This window comes from Hydra viridissima, unplaced genomic scaffold, assembly GCF_058129835.1.
Source record: "Hydra viridissima isolate aposymbiotic clone 2 unplaced genomic scaffold, HvirCarnegie_v1 scaffold_5, whole genome shotgun sequence".
Lineage (NCBI taxonomy): Eukaryota > Metazoa > Cnidaria > Hydrozoa > Anthoathecata > Hydridae > Hydra > Hydra viridissima.
Genome location: NW_028324304.1, coordinates 12,428,217 through 12,447,847, shown reverse-complemented (window position 1 = coordinate 12,447,847; position 19,631 = coordinate 12,428,217). Strand labels below are relative to the sequence as shown.

Below are 19,631 nucleotides of genomic sequence, written 5' to 3'. Positions count from 1 at the left end.
CGAGAGTTAGATCCGCGTGCCGTCCAAGAAGATCTCTCAGCGGAATCTTATATTGGTTTAGATTGCGATGTAGTAACCACCGGTTCACTTGCTACTGATGCTGAAATTATTGCTCAGATTTTAGACCCTAATTCTGAAAACGACGATAATGAAGTTGAAGATAGCGTTGACGAAGCTATTGACGTCGAAGCCCCGCCACGCCCATCTGATATTCAATTAGAAATTGCTTTTGAAACAATTCAAAATGCTTCGCTATACAGCTCAAAATACGGAAATGAAATACAATCCCTAGCACTAAAACTTGAGGATTTAATGAAGATGGAAAAGATGGATAATTTAAAGCAGTATCAGAAAACAGATTTTTTCCAAAAGTTGTAGTTTTTGTTGTTAATGATTTTTGTCAGAAAAATAACTTGTTTTAATGAAAGTCGGGCAATTTTATTTATTTTCAACCCTTTTCTTGATATCTCAAACTCTCGATATCTCGAACTTTTTTTCCGGTCCCCTTACTGTTCGAGATATCGAGAGTCGACTGTAGTACATTTATATTCGACGTAATAAGCTATTTATAGTCGACGTAATAAGCTTTTTACAATTGGCTCTTTACGATTCTACTTCCTGGCACCACAAAATAAGTCACTTGATTTCATTTTTTGTGATTATTTCGAACAATTTGGAATAAAGTAGCTTTCTTCAAAGTAGCTTTCTTCAAAGTAGCTTTCTTCAAAGTAGCTTTCTTCAAAGTAGCTTTCTTCAAAGTAGCTTTCTTCAAAGTAGTTTTCTTCAAAGTAGCCTTTTCCAGAGTAGCTTTTTTCAAAGTAGGTTTCTTCAAAGTAGCTTTTTTTAAAGTAGCTTTTTCCAGAGTAGCTTTTTTCAAAGTAGGTTTCTTCAAAGTAGCTTTTTTTAAAGTAGGTTTCTTCAAAGTTTCTGTGACTTCGAAAGCAAAGACTTCGCTGAATCTCGAGTTAATAACACAAAATTTTTTCACAACAAAAACCCAATCAACGAGAACTTCTTTCTTCTTGCTTATGTTTCATTCATTCTTCAAATAACTCCATTTTTAAAAAAGTCCAAACAAGCTGAAAAAAAAAAATTACCAAAAGCGTTGCATCGATGAGATGATAAATTATATACCATTGTACAGGACTCTGGCTATACAATATTAAAAAATTAGCTTTGATCCATGTGTTTTTTAAAAATACTTTATAAAAACCTTTGTTTCTTTTTTGAACAAAATGATTAAGGAAATTAAAAATTATTTACCTTCTAAAGTAAATTCCATCACAGCAACAAAATTACTCTTTTCATCACAGCAACAAAAATGAATTCTTAAAGTTTTGTTTTATAGTTTTGAAGTCAGAGTAAAATTTCAAATTTTTTCATAAATGAAATTGTATTTTAACATTACTAACTGCTTGTGACCCATCAATTAGTTGATTCTTTGACTTTTGTCCACCTGGCTTAGATAAAGTGATTTACTGTGCGGCGTTTTAAATGTGGCACTTTTAATTCCTTTCGATCAACAACTGAAACTTCGGTTGTTTATCAAAAGTTGGCATAAATTTTTATCAATGTAGATTTTCTATTCTTATCCATTTCGCTGTTTGAAAATACGGATATGCAACCTTTAAAAAAATTCTAAAAAAACCCTTTTTGTGGGTGATTCAACATATCAATTACCAGTTCATAGCAAGTAATTTTGTAATCCTTGATTAACGTCCGTGACACCTTTTTTTCGTTTGCAGTGTTTCACTTTTTTGCATTTCAGAAATGTCTTTCTTTTGCATTTCCATAGGTCAAAACTTATTTTTTGAAAAAAGTTTTTTTAACAAAAAATATTCCTGATATACAATATTTTTAATTTTATGAATTTTTTTTAAAAAAAAACCAATCGCCTGTCAAGATAAAATAGCGCAAAACAATTTTTTTGAAATTCTATTTTTTCTGGGGAAGCTCATGCGTTCTGAATAAAATGAAATAAAACATTTTTTTATGGTTTTTTAAAAATTAAAGATATCTAATTATTCTCATCACCAATGTAGAAAATCAGTTTGTGTTATCTGCATAAAGAAAAGTGACCAGGGGTTGATAGCAATTTATATTGAGTTAACTTTTAGATTATTCAAAATGTTAACTTTAAAGAAAAATATCATTATCAATGCCTGGAGATTCAAGACTCAATCCACTATAGCAGGCATCCCAATTTTACCAAGCATAGCTCTAAGTGTTTGTCAATTTTATGTTGTAGTCTTCCTCATCACTAGACTTTCAGAACTTAACATAAAAATTTAGGAAAGTTAGCAGAAGAACTCAGTTGGTGCTGAGCAAGTAGCTTCAACAGTTATTGTCACAAAAGATACTTCCCCCAATCGAGCTATACGAAAAAGCCAGCCAAGGGGAAAAAGTTTGTTAATTAAAAAAATAATTTAATACTTTAAATATATATTTAGGGCATTTGAATAATTTTGGTATTTTGCATTGGTATTTAATTCAAGTTATTCATTTTTAAGGCCCCTCCGTTGCTCTACTTAAGCATGGTACAGATTCAACAAAATACAGGACTTTCCAAACATAGTATGAAAAAAATTAGAGCTCTAAATCAGCTTAGCCTAACAAAATTGGTGGAGCCAAACGTACAACAGACGTTTACTCAAGTAGGGTAAAGACCTTTTACATTTGCTTGAGTTTCCCGATAATTCTCGAGGTTTGTACTTGAAGCTTTTCAACCCAAGGAACATAAGTTGCTGGGAGTGGTGAAGCATTTTATTTAAAAATCATAATGATCAATGACCACAACCAGATGGCCAGCTGAACTGCATGTTCATATTTACTCTTATCATGGCAGACATTTCAATGGAAATGATCGCATGAAGCTTCTGAAAGGATAAAACAAATTTCAGCAGCTCTCTCGAAATGCAAGCATTGGTCAGATGTTTTTTGTTCAAAATGCAAGCATTGGTCAAGCTTAGATGTTTTTAGTTCTTTCTTGAAAAACAATTTGGATCAGGATTTTGAAGAAAATATTTTCTTTCAGAACAAGTTCTATCATTCTCCCTACTTCTGTCACTAAAGGTACACATGTAGTAAGGTTCGCAAAAAATCTGCAGCTAATTTATGATTTTTACAAAAAATTAGAGATCAGAGACAATTGTTAATCAAAAGATAACCGGTAAAAGCTGTTTTAGATAAACATGACTCAGAGGTTGAAACAAAAGCACTATACTAACTTGAAAATAAAATCCATAATCTATGCAAGAACAACACTTTATTTTAGAAACATATGCAGACATATAAAAAAAGATCAGTTGAGAAAATCTGAAAGATTTTCTGGAATTTGTGGGAAGATTTTATGAGGAAATCTTGATGATTTTTGAGAGAATTTTTGAAAAAAGTTTAAGGAAAAAAATAAAAAAGTTTAAGGAGAATTTTTTCGAGAGACCTTTAAAAAGAGATTTTTTGGAAAAAAAAGATTTTTTGGAAAAAGAGATTTTTTGGAAAAAGAGATTTTGAAAGAAGAAGTAAAAAAAAAATGAAGTAAACAGATATTTTCAAAGAGAAAGAGAAGATTTTAAAGTGAAAGTAGCTCTAATGTAGATAAACCCTTTTGCCATGAGTCCATTGTTGATAAGAGAATATTTTTGAGTGACTCTTGGTTGCATGTTATTATTTGTATTTATAAATATTAAAAGAATAAAAACACGAGTTAATTATTTGAGAGTATTTGTTAAGTAAAACAAGAAGGGTAGTTGTTAAGTATTATTACCATTTACATTTCGATAGAGGAACTATCATATTGTTAATAATTGTAATAACATTTTGTTTTTCAGCCTTACGTAAGTCTAAAGTGTTAGAGTCTAGGAGTCTACTGCTACACGAACCATATACATATCATACACAAAATACACACACACAACACTAAGTGCAAACAAACAACCCAATGATAAACACCAAAACAACCTAACAAAACAAACTTATTTCCCCAAGGCTAAATAATATCTTCCCTTTTTCACATTATCTCCACTCTCACGCATCTCCACCCTCACGCATCTCCACCCTCGCACATCTTCGCGCTGCTCTAAAATAACAGTCCTTACAATAATAATACTCATTATTCAAAAAAGCTGATTAAGTTAAGTTTTCCATTAAAAAAGAGAAATCCATTTTGCAGTACTTTTTCGAGTTCTGTAATAGGTAGGGAAAATACCTTTTAAAAAAGAAACTGTTTAACCTTTTAAAAAAACTCATAAAAGTATCAAATATCGTGGTTTGGATTATTTGGCTAACAGACTTTTTAAAAAAAAAAAAGTTTTGACCATTTAAAGTTCTTTAACCTTTGCGAAGAAAATGAGGGAATAGATATTTCATACATGCAGCTGGCAAATATAAAACGATAGCATTGGTTCTAATAGGCGAAAATTTTGAAAAATAGTGAAAAACTTCAAACGGAAAAAATCTTACGGACTTACATTGAGGATTTTAAAATTACTTCCTATGAACTTTAATTGGCATTTAAAAAAAAATTTTTTGGGATATTATTTTATTGTATTTTTTTTATTGTATCTTCAAATTGTGATTTCTATTTAGTTTATCACGATTTTGCAAAAAAAAACTTAATTTGAAAGCAAACTTTTGTTTAATATTATGTAGATCGAATGATTGTCTCACGTTATCAGCGATTACTTATTAAACTTACAATAAATAGTAGCGTCTTTATAATGTCAAAGTAATAAGGGGAACGCTGTATAATGGTAGGATAACACAACGTGATTTGAAAAACTAACTCGTGTACAGGTACTACAATGTAGTAGAATCATTTTATGGAAGATGCTATTATCTAACATCTTCCACAATAAAACTCTCTTCCTCTTTGTATATAACGCTCAATTTCTCAGTTTCTTCGTATATAAAACGCTTTAAACTCGAGCAATCTACTGTTCTCTACTACAATAAAGCTTTCTATCTTATTAATAGGTAAAATGTATTAATAGTATCTTGCTACAAAAGCATCTTGTCATCTTGCTATAATAAACAAATAAGGTTCTCATTAAGCGCTGCACATTCAAAGAAGATCGAAGCAGAAATCTTAACAAACAGAGTGACGGCTTCAAAATATATTTGAAAGCATTTTTGTGACATGATCATGGAGTCGATAAAAATTATTAGATTAAATCGGTCGATGATGCAGAAAAAATAATTTTTAGAATTGGCAAAAGAAAACTAATTAGCAAACAGTAAAAAAAATTACAATAGACAAAGCTCTTGTAAAAAATTGCTACGTTGCACAGTGGAGTATTTCACTTGAAAAGTTGAACAAAATTATTTTATGTTTATTATCGATGTGATATGTAGTAAAAAGAAGTTTAGGATCATTATATTGTATTAAAAACAATTTGTCACACATGAAATGTAAAAAATTAATATATCAAAACAAAAAATACATATTTTTATACATCTTACATACTTTACAAATATCTACAACTTTACAACTATTTAACATAATGACAAATAACTAAATTTTTTATTACTAAAAAGGATAATCACACTTGAAAGATGCATCTAAATCTATACTGGGTTTCTTAATTACTGAACTTAAGCCTTACCCAGTTAACAATAGTACATAGGTCATATATCGGACCCATGTGGGGTGTTTTATGGGCTCTATGTAGGAATCCTATATTAGACCTATAAAAATTTGTCCGCGGTTTATCAACGGGTCCTATATGGGGTAGTCCATATAGTTAGCCCATATTGGACCCAACAAACTCCTATGTTTTTATTTTATTTTTCTTAACAGAGTTTTTCATGGTTTGCCCATATTGGACCCAACAAACTCCTCTTTTCTTTTATTTACTTTGACCCAAACATAATTTTTTATGGTTACCCCATATTGGACCCAATAAACTATTTTTTTCTTTCATTAACTTTGACCTATATGGCGCATTCGATGGTTGGCCCATATTAGACCCAATAAATTATACTATTTTTTGTATAATATAATTACAAATAATTACACTTTTATACAAATTAAAAAAGTTAAATACAAATAATTATACTTTTTTTTTGTATAATATAATATTTACATTAATAGAAAATATATATTATTCTCAACATATTGTTTATTGTTTTTATCTAATATATATATATATATATATTAGATAAAAACAATAAACAATATGTTAAGAATAATATATATTTCCTATTAATGTAAATATTATATTATCCAAAAAAAAGTATGAATAAATTAGAGCTTGCTAGACTGTTTTCTTGCTTCGCCACGCTTAGCTCTATTACCATCTCGATCGCGAGCACCAATAAGCCATTTTGCAAGGGACATTTCGAAATCTTTCATCGTGCATGTCAACGTCAGGTTGTTAAGCTTTGAAGCTTCTATAAAAAATAATACATTTCCAGTAGTTAAAGAATCTTAAATACACAATATTCTTATCGTCTTTGAAAATCTGAACCAGGGCCGGATTAAGCCTTTTTAGTGCCCAAGGCACAAACCCACATCAGTGCCCCTTTTCTGCCCGGGGACCCTGATTTTTCGCTGACTGTGACCGCTGGTATGTTCAATATTATGCAAAGAAAACAGTTGTTAACAAACATGTTTGTATTTGTACTACTATCACTCATATAAAACCTACAATAAAGTATTTCTGTTTTAAAATTAACAGTTAATAAACTGAACACGCTTCATTTTGGAATCTGAAATTGAAAAAAGTATGCGAAAAGATGTAAATAAAAATGATTAAATGATGTAAAACGAAAATGTAATTTACATAAAAATTACAAAATTATGCAAAATAAGGCTAAAAAACAACAAACTTAAGGTGTAAGCTCCTATAAATAATTCCTTAATATCAGAATCAATAAAAATGATAAAACAAATGATAAAGCAGCTTTAATAATAGTTTCACGTTGTTAATAAAAAAAATATCCTCAAGTGAAGTCGTTAAAGCGCAAAAAAAAAAGTCATTAAAGCGTGAAAAAAATAATTAGTTTTAAAAAAAGCTAAATAGAAAAAACCGGCTCATTCATAGCTTAATTTTTAAGCATTCAAGATTTTACCAAACTTGAATGTGAATTTTTATTATAATGTATTTCTTCATTTTCATAGCACTTGTTCTATTTTCAGGTGTTTCTGGACTTAAATTTGTTAAAAAAAAAAAATTTATTGAGGACTTGTGGTGCCCCCAAACGCTTGGTGCCCAAGGCAAATGCCTTGTTTGCCTAATGGTTAATCCTGGCCTGATCTGAACCATAAGGGTTTTTACTAAACATAACAATAGAGTGAACAATTTTTAAAACTAACCAAACAAAATTTACATATGTTCAATTGTATTTAATATCTGGCAAAATAGCAGAGAAATATTATCAAAATTTATTTAAAACTATGAATACTCACTATAAATCACTTGAAATAGCTCAGTACCCTTTAACACTTTTTTTGACTGCCCTCGCTGACAACTAAATTGCAGAGCTAAGTTATTGTTAAACAACTGCTGCATCATACGGCGAACAGCTTCGTCGACTTTTCTCCCTCCGATACCGGCTAGAAAGTTAACCTGCAAAACATTTAATCAAACAAATTAAGATAATCTAAAAAAGGTTTTTTTAAACAATATAAAAATTAAAAATTTATTATATAATAGCAAAAATGCATATACAGTTTGTATGAATGATACATGATATTTACTAAACACCAGAATACTGATATTGCAATCTTAAAATACGATAGACTAAAAATATTATGCTAAAACTAACAAAGCTTAAAGTTCATTATAAAATAGGAAAGAAATATAGATAAGTAGTTGCTTCTACTCATTTATATTGCTTTCCTATTTTATATTGAACTGTACATTAAACTAATATCTAGGTCATAAGTATTATCTTACAATTATGTTTGCAATATTGATATCTTTTAGCTTCATTTCAATTCCATTAAAAGCTTCCATGGTGTCCATCGGAAATATTATCCCGTCTGGTAAACGTGAAGCCTGCACCATTTTATTCCCTTGACTAAGGATAGCATTTAGCATATTGGTGTGGATAGTCTGTGTTTGCTGAATATCCACACACACTTTCAGCAACTGTACCACCAATCCATGCATTGTTTGATCTTGGTAAAGTGTAAATAATTACTTACATTATCACATGTATAGTCATTTAATCTGAAAAAAACCAAATAATCAACAATCAATAATCACTTACTAGATATATTACTGCAAGATAATGCACTTCCAATATTTTGTACTGTTACAACATCTAAAATAGTGTTAACTGTACTATAATGCCATAAATCATAAATAATAAAAATCAAATTACTAACAGCTGATTCAGCTTGAGATCAAATACATTAAAAAATATGCAAGGTAGACATCCTTATGGGTTTTTTAAATTATGTAACTCACCAATATTTGAATCTGTACACTGGGTTAGTGTCATCAATGCTGCTGTCAAGAGATGAAAATGGTGCTTCATAAGATATAGGCATAATCGGTAAAGTTGTTATCAATGTTGGTGAACTTGACGCCGTAACAGAAAATGGCACAGAAAATAAAGGGGGAAGAATTTGAGTTGTGGCACTAAGTTGAGTTTTCCCAGCTAATTTTTTTTTCTTAAGGGGGAAATAATCAATGTCATTTTCAAATTCCATTTTAGATTCAAAATCTGATGAAATTTTTCTAGTTGCAATCCTGAACAATAAATGTAATTATCACCAAATGTTTTCTAAAATAGTTTAAAAACATTTATTATTATTCAATTAAAAATTATTACTTACATGGAGTAGGTGGAATTAATACTTACATGGAGCATTAGTTCCACCCACTCCATGTAAGTATTAACTTTAAATTAGTTAAAAATTAATACTTATACGAGCTGGGTTGAACTAATAAATAGAAATAAATAAGATATTAAAAGAATTGAAATAAAGTTAAATTTTGAGAAAGCACAGTAAGAAAAAAAAAAAAAAAAAAAAAAAAAAGAACGAAAATATCCGATAGCGCAAAAATTTCGGTTCGAGGATCGGGTTTATTACCTGATTTCGGGTAATTTTATTATCCGAATTATCGGGTAATTTTATTTCCCAATTTTCGGGTAAAGAAATCGTGTAATAAAATTACCCGTTAATCGGGTACTTTTACGGGTAATATTTGGTTAGTTTAAATCGAGTTATACCCGACCCGAAGGCTTGGATATCGGGTAACTAAAGTTATTAAAATTACCCGTCTACGGGTACCCGCTGGTATTCGTGTCGGGTTTTCGCTCCCTAAGATAAGCCCACGTTAAAACCACACAGGTCCAGTAAAGTTGAATTATCTTGCTTTTTAACATTTTATTTTGTTCCGTTTGCCCACATTGGTCCCATAAATAAACCAACAATCAAACACACTTATGACCTATATAAGTCAGCCTATAATAGGCTTTATGTGGACTTACCCACTCCTAAATTTATTTATGGGAAGCCCATATTAAAACCAGACCGGTCCCGTAAAGTTGTGCTCACTATTTGTTAATTGTGTTTGCCCATATTGGTCCCGCAAAAAAACCAAACATCAGACACACTTAGGACCGAAGTGAGGTTGCCTACAATCGGTTCTTGGTGGGCTTGCTTACGGGGTAGGTACCTGTTGTCATGAATTATTTTTCGTTAAAGGATTAAATCCTATGGTTAACCAGCTACAAGGGCTAATGATTTGACAACCAAACAATTTGAAATTAACAATTTAAATTTATTATTATAGCCCTATATTTAATCCAAAATAAAATAAAATACTTTTGTACATGTCAATGCAATCATTTATATCATATATGCAGCAAGGATTCAAAAAATTTGATTCTTTCGTGCGTTATTGATAGCCCAAATTTCAGTGTTTCACGGCTTTCTGTCGTTTTTTTATTCAAGTCATTAAAATCTTTTGAAGTTTGGCCACATATATAGCATCTCATTGTTGATGTCGCATTTGTAGCAGCATTGCAAACTTTTCCATCAATCATAGTAAAAAGAAATACATGCTTTATTTGCAAATTACCACCAAAAGCGTTTATTATTTCACTTTTTCTCAAGCCTTTTATTTGGTTCCCTACGCATTCGATTTCATCATTCGTTACGTCTTTGCTCTCCCGAATAAAACGTATTTTTATTGGTTGACAATACCTTGTAGATGATGGTGCGAGCCATCACAACCCCATTTCGAAATCAATTCTAAATGATTTCTTTCTTTTTCATTTAAAGTTTCAATAACTTCGTTCAAATAACAACATAATTGCCTAGACGTGTGATCCAGAAGATCTTGTAATTTAATTTCTGAGCAAAATTCTGTAACTGTTATCGTTTCTGGATAACATTCCACTTAAAGTTCCATTTCACAGATATTCTTGTTGGCTGCATGAATAATTTCATATTGTTTTTTAGTCTTCTCGTTGGTGAACTCGATTCACAAAATTCTTTTGACGGTCGGTCGGGTATTGCCACCGTCCAGTTGGTAGAGATATGGTGGTATTGAGCCATTGTTTGCTATTTTTTAAAAAACGCTCTCTTTTACGGCTTGCGTCTTCCCAATTTTGTTTAAATTGGAACTTAAAAGGTGAAAAAATGATTTTTAGTGCACTTTCTTCATTTGCAGGGCATTTAGTTATGTTTTTAAGGTGTTCTAATAAAAACATGAATTTGTCGTCAATTTTTTTCTCAGAACTTTGCTCCAAGACTTCATAAAGTGATCGTTTAGTCATCTCTATTGTGATAGCTTGAGATTCTACAGTAAAAATATGAATTAAATAAAATAAAAGTTTTAATTACAAAAAAAATGTTTTTGCCTTATTTACTAAAAAAATTAAAAAAATCTTAGGGCGCGTACATGCGCAACTTTTTTTTTCTTTAATGGTAAATAGAATATCTAAGCTTTATGTGAAGCACAAGCTCGTAGCTTAATAAGGCTTAATTGATATTCAAAAACACTGTTTAGTATCGTGTATATAAAAAAAAAACGTTATATATTTTACATCAAATATAATTGATGAGAAATTGTGACAGTAACATATAAAATAGAGAAAATAAATATACCAAAAGTATGAGCTTACCTTCTTTTTCAATATCCATTATGATTTTTAAAATTTGTCACTAACCACAAACTCAAAAAACGATTTGTAATAATGCTCGTCAACAGGAACGTTGAAAAACAATTGAATTCATTACCACAATTTCTCGATTTTTAAAGCTGCCCCAATAAGGTGGGAGGGAGATGGGTAACCGAAATGACCATTTAGGGATGTAAACTTTATTAAGCTTTAACAATGCACCAATAAAAACAGATTTTGACAAAGTTTTGAAAATCGACTTTTGATCAACTTTTTCGTATAAATACTCCACTGTGCGTTGTTAAATTTTTAAGCGGTGTTGTTCAGTTAATAACCCAGGCCTGCAAATATCGTCGCCTTTGAAATTCGATGATCTTAAAGTATTTTGATGCGCTAATATATACTTTTCACTAATGTAAATGTAAAACTGACATTTTCAAGTTTTAACGAATTGTTTCTGTGGTTTCCTTGTACTTTTTCTCTCGTTAACAACATTTGAATGGAGACTTTAAGCCCCAGTTATTTTATATATGCGTTACCAAATTTCTTTAAAATGGACCATAGTTCTTTGAAAGAAATAAATATAAAATCTTTCTCATTAACATCGGTATCGTAAGTTAAGAGAGTTGTTGAACTACTCCTACTGGCCGAGAAGATTAAATCAGATGTTAAGAGCAAGAAAAAGCTTTCGTAAAGATAACTAAAAATAACCGTATCACGGTTTGTTGTCACAAAGCATTTACTGAATTTTTTACCGCAACACTGTGTTTAATTGCACGCTTAACTTAAATGAAAGATGACATCTTCATTTACGTAAACGTTACAACGGTAAGGCGTTTGTTGCTGCTAGCAACTTGAAAAAACAATCTAACACATGGAATGGATCTGCACTCAGCATAAATTTTAAAAAAGAAATTAACGATATAATTGCAGTTATAATAATGCCACAAAATTATGCGGTAAGAGTTGCCCTTGATTGAATGTACAATTCTTTTAAACGCGTCAAAATCCCACAACCAAAAAGTGACGAAGAAACCACGGCAACGGAAAAAAAACAAACGTGTAGCATCGGTAGGCTGGAGCCTGAACAAAGAAAGCTTTAAAAAGGGGCGAAAAACTCAGTTTTGCTCAGCATAGAAAGGTTGTGACAACTTTGGTTTCATCAAAAGGAATTTTGCGTTGAGAAGCTTTTCGTTAAAAATATTTACAGGTATTTGTTGCAAATTCAGCACTTTTATGTAAAACAGTTCTCTCCGTGTTTTACAGTGAAGCTGGTTATACTTTGGCCCTTATGCAACTGTAAAACACGCATGCAAGTTAGAAATTCCGGCTTTAAAGTATAATTCTTCTAAGTAATATGTCCAGTATTAGAAAACGTTCAGTAGGGTTTTTTATTACAAGTGCAACAACTATTTTACATCGTTTTTGCTTGTTTTTTTTTTGCTAACAGGATGGCTTCGTTTCTACTATCACTTTTCCTGTTTATTTCAACAATTTTGTTGTCTGCGTCTGCTCGAAATTGGAGAGAAGGTGACGGTGGCCTAGCTCGATGGGATTATAACTGCAACTTCAACGGCAGAGACATCGGCGTCAAACCAAGTTCAGGCGAGCAATGTGGAGGAGTTTGCATTGCCAACCCTCGATGCACTCACTTCACATATTCGGGAGGATTGTGCTACATGAAAAGATACACTGGTAGCAACTTTCGCGAGCAATATGCCCACGGTCAAATATGCGGTTTTATAATCAACCGCAGTGGTCAACCCTTGCGAAGAAAATGACAGAGCAGATATTTGTTACGTGCAGTTGACGAATGTAAAACATTAGTAATTGCTCCTTTTTTTATAGTTAACGGTGAAAAAAGTCTTTGAAAAAATACTGTTTGTTGTAGTTATTTTAACAATTGATAACATCGTAAAATGTTGTCAAAAGCACAGTCAAGATTCGGGCAAAATACCTCTTTAACGTTTGTAAACCAACTCTGGTTTTAACAAAGTTTTAAGTTTAACTGATGAACTTACTCTTAAAAATGCCGGTAAATGAGGGGAAATACCCAACTAACATAAAACTTTCAGGTAGTTGAACTACTGCGACCTTTCATAGGTTATATGGCCACTAATATGTAGACAACTTGGAACGCAGGAGGCTTAACAAAAGTAACAGCTCTTCAGGTGGATAAAGTGCTCCATAATAAAGTGGCTGATAAAGTGGCTTTAGAAAAGCAGTTTTTTGTATAACGTGAGATAACTTTTAAATTAAACTTTTGGTAGGGGAGAGGGGGGCACGTTGATACACTTTTTACATTTTCTGACATTAAAAGCTAAATATTATATTTAGAGTGGAAATAATAACTTGTATATCTTACACTAAGTGTCCTGCATATTTTAGTACCACAATTTTATTGATTAGAACATAATTAAAATAAATACAGCACAAAAAGTAAGGCAAAGATTTGTGTATGAACTTGCCCCATGCTGGGGCAAGTTGATACACAAAAGATTAAGTAAACAAACTAAAAAAAGATGTGTTTTTTTTTAATCACTCTAAACAATTTTCACAAATAAAAGCAGGAGTACCATCTGTGCATTCTTCATAGGTCCACAATTTACAGTCTTAGTCTTAGTGCAACCGATTTAGACTTTGGTTCTTCTTTTTTCTCTTTCTTTTGTTCTGCCAGGTCAATAGCCAGTTTTTCTAGTGTATTGATCAAAATACGTGTTTTGCCCTGTTTTCTCCCGCGTTTACTCTGGCTGCGTGGTCCGACATTAGTCAACACCAAACATATAAATTACATTAATGCAAATACATAAACAAAAATATTTTCAGCCATCTTCAAATGCTTTACCAAAGGGGTTAGATGATGCAGTGTATCAATTTGCCCCAAGCGGTCTGTATCAATGTGCCCCTTTAGACCGCGTTGCATTAAGTTCGAGTTAAATTTTAACAGAAGCAACGAACAAACAAATGACATATACAAAATCATTTAGCAATGTTTTCTTAAACATTGCTAAAATCATTTAGCAATGTTTTCTTATGGAAGGGTTGATGAGCTAAATGTACTTACCTTTTTTGTAAAATCTCTTACGAAACACGTTATCAGTTTTTTTCGAAAGTTGCTCGATTTACAAAATACTTCCCAGCTTGATCAATTTTGAAATGAACGGAAATCTTTTTACATCGGACGTTAAGGAGCGAATTTATCAATTAATTAGCAAATAATTGAGTAGTTTTTCAATCAAAAAAATCATCACAACATCATCAGGTTGCTTTTAATTCATTAAAAATCAACTTAAAATATTGTGAATTTCAAATTAATTTCAATTGCGTGCAAATGGGTCGAAAATCAGTTTCTTGTGATATCAAATGGCAAGTTGTTGGTATGGCGCGGACAAAAAATCACACAAACGTTCAAATAGGCAAAATACTTAACATTTCTGAATATTGCGTTAGAAAAACCATCAAAACCTGGGACTTATACATTTCTGAATATTGCGTTAGAAAAACCATCAAAACCTGGGACTTAACTTACCAAGGACGTCTCCGACATGCCGCGTACTTGGAGACCATCCAAACTCAGCAACCGTGACAAAATTAGTATATTCAGTATGAGCAGAGAAAACCCCAGACTCAGCTACAAAAAGCTAGCACAAATCTTCAATGAGTCAAAAAATAATCCAAAAGTTAGTAGAGAGCTCGTGAGACGAACATTGTCGGACAAAGGTATTGGAACGTACATAGCTGCTAAAAAACCTATTCTTTCAATCACGGATAAACGTAAATGACGAGTGTGGTCCAAAGAAAGGCTGGACTGGTCTGTAGAACAGTGGGCAAAAGTTATTTGGAGTGATGAAGCTAACTTTCAAGTTGTAAACCGCAAGGGAAGAATCTATGTCAAAAGATTTGCAACTGAGAAATATTCAGACAGATTTTTGCAACATCTTCGACAAGGCGGTGGAGGTTCGGTTGGCATCTGGGGATGTTTTTCTCACAAAGGTATAGGCTTCTGTGAGCTGTATGAAGGCCAAATTAATCAATACACCTACAAGAACACATTGGAAACGTGTTTAGTTCCATCAATCAGACACTTGTATGGCAGAAGCAAGCAATTCATCTTTCAATTTTCATGAGAAATTGAACATGAAGAAAAAAAAGGATGATTCAAGTTAGGTGTAGTGACTAAATTTAAATCGTAAAAAATGAGAACCCTGATTTTAGAGCTGCTATAAGAGGCCTAATGACAAACATCGAAATCACAATGTTTTTCAAACACTTTTTAACTTTAAGCTGTTATAAATATTTTAAGTAAAGCACTCTATAAACAGAACTTTGTAATTTAAATGAGATCTAAAGTGGAATTTCAACAGTCATAACATTAAAACATACATTTAAAAATAAAACTGGTGTCTCGTGATTATTACTATTTAAAAACAAAACTGGCGTTCCATGATTATAACTATTTGAAAACAAAACTGGCGTTTCATGATTATAACTATTTGAAAACAAAACTGGCGTTTCATGATTATTTGAAAACATCACAGTAATTTTACAAATTTTACAAGTTGAAGGAGAAATGATTTTCCACTAATAACATTTTTCTTATTTATTTAATTTACAATTAAGATAATTTTTTGCACGTTTTTCTGGCTTAAAATTTTATTTAGGTCTAAAGTAACAGTAAAATAACAAAAGTTCCAAATTTTAAACTTCTGATCAATTGATAAAACTGTTACTGTCATTCTCGTCATCGTCGTCATCACCATTAACATAGTCCATGATCTATCTCCGTTGTCATCATCGTCATTATCATCATCATCAATAAATGTTTTTGTAACACCTAAATTCGTCATTTACTCTTGGACTCTGCAGCAAGCTGGATTGCAATCAGTTCTTGCTCTTTAACCATTGCTTCTTGTTTTTTGGCTTCTTCAGCAGCTAATTGTCGTTCATTTTCCAATTTTTCGTCATTTACTAAATCCTATAAAACATTAAAATTCTTAAAATTTGTTTAAGATAACGCATAAGAATAACAAACTTAGTGATACATAGCAACAGTACACCTAATGAAAAAGATCAATATCTTAGAAAATGCTTTTAGATAAAATTCACTTGCAATATATTCCTCATTTTTTCATTTTACAGTCTTTCTTCAATCCCAATAAAATACCAACAAAATACCAGCAAAATTATAAACATTTAGGGAAGAAGTGCCTATGATGGAATGGGGCTTATGACTATGGTCTATGGTCATATTTTCAAAAATATTGGTTATGGTGCATAAGTGTAATGTATGTATGTATGTATGTATGTATGTATGTATGTATGTATGTATGTATGTATGTATGTATGTATGTATGTATGTATGTATGTATGTATGTATGTATGTATGTATGTATGTATGTATGTATGTATGTATGTATGTATGTATGTATGTATGTATGTATGTATGTATGTATGTATGTATGTATGTATGTATGTATGTATGTATGTATGTATGTATGTATGTTTGTATTTATGGGATGACAATTAGATACCAAAATTTTCTTGTTTCTGCTACAAGATTGCTTCAAAGATATAAAAAAGGCAGTTACACCACAAAAGGAGATTTGGATGTTCATAGAACAATACAAAATCATGCCTTAAAAGATGAATTAAGTATGCATTTAATGGATATGGAAATGAGGTTTTTTGGTTTAACCACTAAAGATTTAAGGCAACTGGTGTTTGAAATAGTGGAAAAGAATTGTATCAAGCATAGTTTTATTCAAGACTTTAAAATGGCTGGTAAGAAATGGTTAATCAGATATTTAAAACGCAATCCACAAGTCCCAATACGAACACCAAAAAACACATTTGTTTGTGCACAAAACTTTAATAAAAACAACATTAACTGTTTTTTATCAAATTATCTGCAATAATGAGACAGTATAAATTTCCTCCTAAAACATATACAATATTGACAAATCAGGCTTAAGTACTGTGCAAAAAAAGACCCCGAAAAATATTGGCTACTAAAGGGGCAAAAACAAATAGGGCACATGGTCAGCACTTCTATGTTCTATGAATGTAATTGGAACATTTGTGCCACCAATCTTTATTTTTCCTCAAAAAATAAAAAATGAGTTGATAGACATGCTTCAACATGCAGTAAAGCATTTTGCCAGAAAAAAGGTGGACGATGAGTTAGATTTTCTTAAAATGACTTGAACATTTTGTGTACAGGTCTAGTGCATCAAAAGATAACAAAAAACGTCTTCTGTAAGATGGTCACAATAGTCATAAAAGCTTGTCAGTTTTGAAATATGCAGAAAAAAATCGAATTGTACTATTTTGTTATCCTGCACACTGTACACATCATGTCCATCCACTTGACGTTTGATTTTTCAATCCATTACAAATATACAATGATCTAGAGATTCAGGCACGGCTAAGACAACATCCAGGTAGAGCTGTGACACTTTTTCAAGTAGCTTAACAACAGAAAAAGGTGATCAGGCTGAGAAAAAAGCTGAAATACAAGAGTTTAAGAAGTCAACACATTTGGAAATCAGTTCTCACACATCAGAAGCTTCCATCTGCATTGGACCTTCTGTTTCAACGCAAGGGCTAAAGATCTAGTATACAAAGCTTGAATTAAAAAGGGTGTGAGAACATGGAAAAACTAGACCTTTGAATACCACACCAGAAATTATTTTTTAAGTCTTCAGGTAATTAGTTAGTGAAATATTAAAGCTAAGTATGCCATCATAGGCACCTTTCCCCTAAATCACAACAAAGATTCTATCATTGATTAACCCTCTGAAACCCACATTATCAGATATATATCATATATCTAATGATAATGTGGGTTATATTATAATTTTATCATTAGATGTATATCATATATCTAATAATAATGTGGGCTAATTTACATCTAATGATATAAACATCTAATGATATATACAGTAGCGTACTAAAGTTTAGAAAGGCGAAATTTTTTTTCAGTTTTTAAACCAACTTTTCACAAACTTTCTTAAAAAGGCTGAAATTTTTACCAAATGTTCTTTACATTAATTCAATTCATAATACAAACCACAAAAATGATAAATTATAATGGTTAACTAAAATTTAATTTTTATTTGAAAAGACTTCTGTGCAAAAGTTTAGAAACAACAGAATTTTGATAAAAATTTATTTCAAAAATTATTAACTTGTCATCTTTTCAATAAAACATTTTCAATAGACAGCATTTGGTGGCATATCCATTTGCCTTCAAAAAAGCATCACAACAGTGAGGTATTGAGTCAATCAGACTAACGAGAACATCTTAAGGAATGTTATACCAACATTCTTATAATTAAAGCAAATACATGGCATTTGTTTGTTGGTTTTCAACCAACTAATTGGTGGTTGATGTACTCTTAAAGATGCTCAAGAGGATTGAGGTCTGGGCTCTGTGAGTGCTAGTCAAGAACTTTTAATTTTTGTGATTTCAAATAATCCTTAACAGATCCAGCACAAGCTTTGGATCATTATCATGTTGTAAGATCCATTTGCGAGTCATTTTATTCTTTGGATGTAGTAACAGCAATCTTCATGACGTCTAAATAAACTCTCTGGTCCATAATACCTACTATGCAATCAATAGGTTCCACATTGTTATTACTAAAACATCCCCAAACCATAACATTTCTCTGCCATGTTTAACAGTAGGTAACTGATAATTTGAATTGAATCTCCTACTGGACGTCTGGCATACTTAATTCTGTCACTACTGAATAGCATAAACTATGTTAGAGAAAAGGAACTTTGACCTGATTGATCTTTTACATATTTTGTTCCAGCTTTCAAATTTCTTGCAGATATAAATAGTTTTTTAACTGGATGGCAGCCATACAGATTATTCTGATGCAATCAACGTTTAATTGTAGCAACGCTAGAGTTTGTGCCATGAAACTGACGCATAGTTGTATTAAGTTTGATAGTAGTCTTGCAAGAATCTCTCTTGGAAAACCTTACCAATAATATATCCACCTTTTCAGTTCACTTATGGTCTTCCAGTCAAAGGGTTGTTTTAAATAGCTTTGCGCTGATAAAATCTCTTAATAATTTGACTTATTCCTGGTTTTGAAACATCATAAAGCTTAGAAATCTTTCTGTAAGAAATTTTTTCCACAGCCTTTATAATTAATTTCTTTATTTCATTCAAAACTTCCTTAGCTTCTCCCATGCTTTTGAAATATCACAAAGTACTTGAATTATAAAATTTCAAAAGTATTTCTACGATTAGTTATTCTGTAAAGCATTAGTTGTGCAGTAAAAAACTTCTCAAAAAAAAAAAAAACATTTCATTTTATTGCTGAATAAGAAACAAGAATTTTAAAATATAAATTCACTGAAAAACTTGTTTTTAAAAATATACAAAAGTAATTATTTGTTAAAAATTTTGTAGTATATTGCACAATATTTAACAGTTAATTTGTTGTTTTCACAAAACCATTAGTTTTGTGAAAATTGTATAAAGTTGTATTACTATATCAAATTTTATAACTGTCTATACTCATAAAAAAGCTCTC

General features: G+C 31.2%; 3 protein-coding genes across 3 annotated transcripts in view; all 3 read right to left on the bottom strand.

Moving 5' to 3' along the window:
- Positions 1–6,190: 6,190 nt before the first annotated feature.
- On the bottom strand, positions 6,191–8,260 carry LOC149888751 (uncharacterized). The gene is made up of 4 exons (XM_090087850.1): positions 8,212–8,260; positions 7,896–8,119; positions 7,406–7,565; positions 6,191–6,387 (listed from the first exon to the last, which is right to left on the bottom strand). The coding sequence occupies exons 2-4, from the start codon at positions 8,109–8,111 to the stop codon at positions 6,242–6,244; spliced, it is 522 nt and encodes a 173-aa protein (XP_089943976.1). The 5' UTR covers positions 8,112–8,119; positions 8,212–8,260; the 3' UTR covers positions 6,191–6,241.
- A 1,463-nt stretch (positions 8,261–9,723) lies between these two features.
- On the bottom strand, positions 9,724–13,758 carry LOC149888750 (uncharacterized). The gene is made up of 2 exons (XM_090087851.1): positions 11,083–13,758; positions 9,724–10,757 (listed from the first exon to the last, which is right to left on the bottom strand). Exons 1-2 carry the CDS (start codon positions 11,099–11,101, stop codon positions 10,414–10,416), a joined length of 363 nt encoding a protein of 120 aa, XP_089943977.1. The 5' UTR covers positions 11,102–13,758; the 3' UTR covers positions 9,724–10,413.
- Positions 13,759–15,703: 1,945 nt separating this feature from the next.
- Positions 15,704–19,631, bottom strand: part of LOC145188515 (DPY30 domain-containing protein 1-like) — a 4,422-nt gene continuing 494 nt past the window's right edge. The window contains exon 2 of the mRNA XM_090088520.1: positions 15,704–16,054. Within this exon, the coding sequence (XP_089944646.1) occupies positions 15,923–16,054 (132 nt within the window). The 3' untranslated portion in view covers positions 15,704–15,922. The remainder of the gene's footprint in view (positions 16,055–19,631) is intronic.

What these genes read in the sequence shown, in the direction of transcription:
- LOC149888751 (XM_090087850.1), bottom strand. Translation starts at nt 8,111, where the DNA reads ATGCATGGATTGGTGGTACAGTTGCTGAAAGTGTGTGTGGATATTCAG. An exon ending in TCAATATTGCAAACATAATT is followed by an intron (nt 7,566 to 7,895) that starts GTAAGATAATAC and finishes AATGTTTTGCAG; the next exon opens with GTTAACTTTCTAGCCGGTAT. An exon ending in GCTATTTCAAGTGATTTATA is followed by an intron (nt 6,388 to 7,405) that starts GTGAGTATTCAT and finishes TATTTTTTATAG; the next exon opens with AAGCTTCAAAGCTTAACAAC.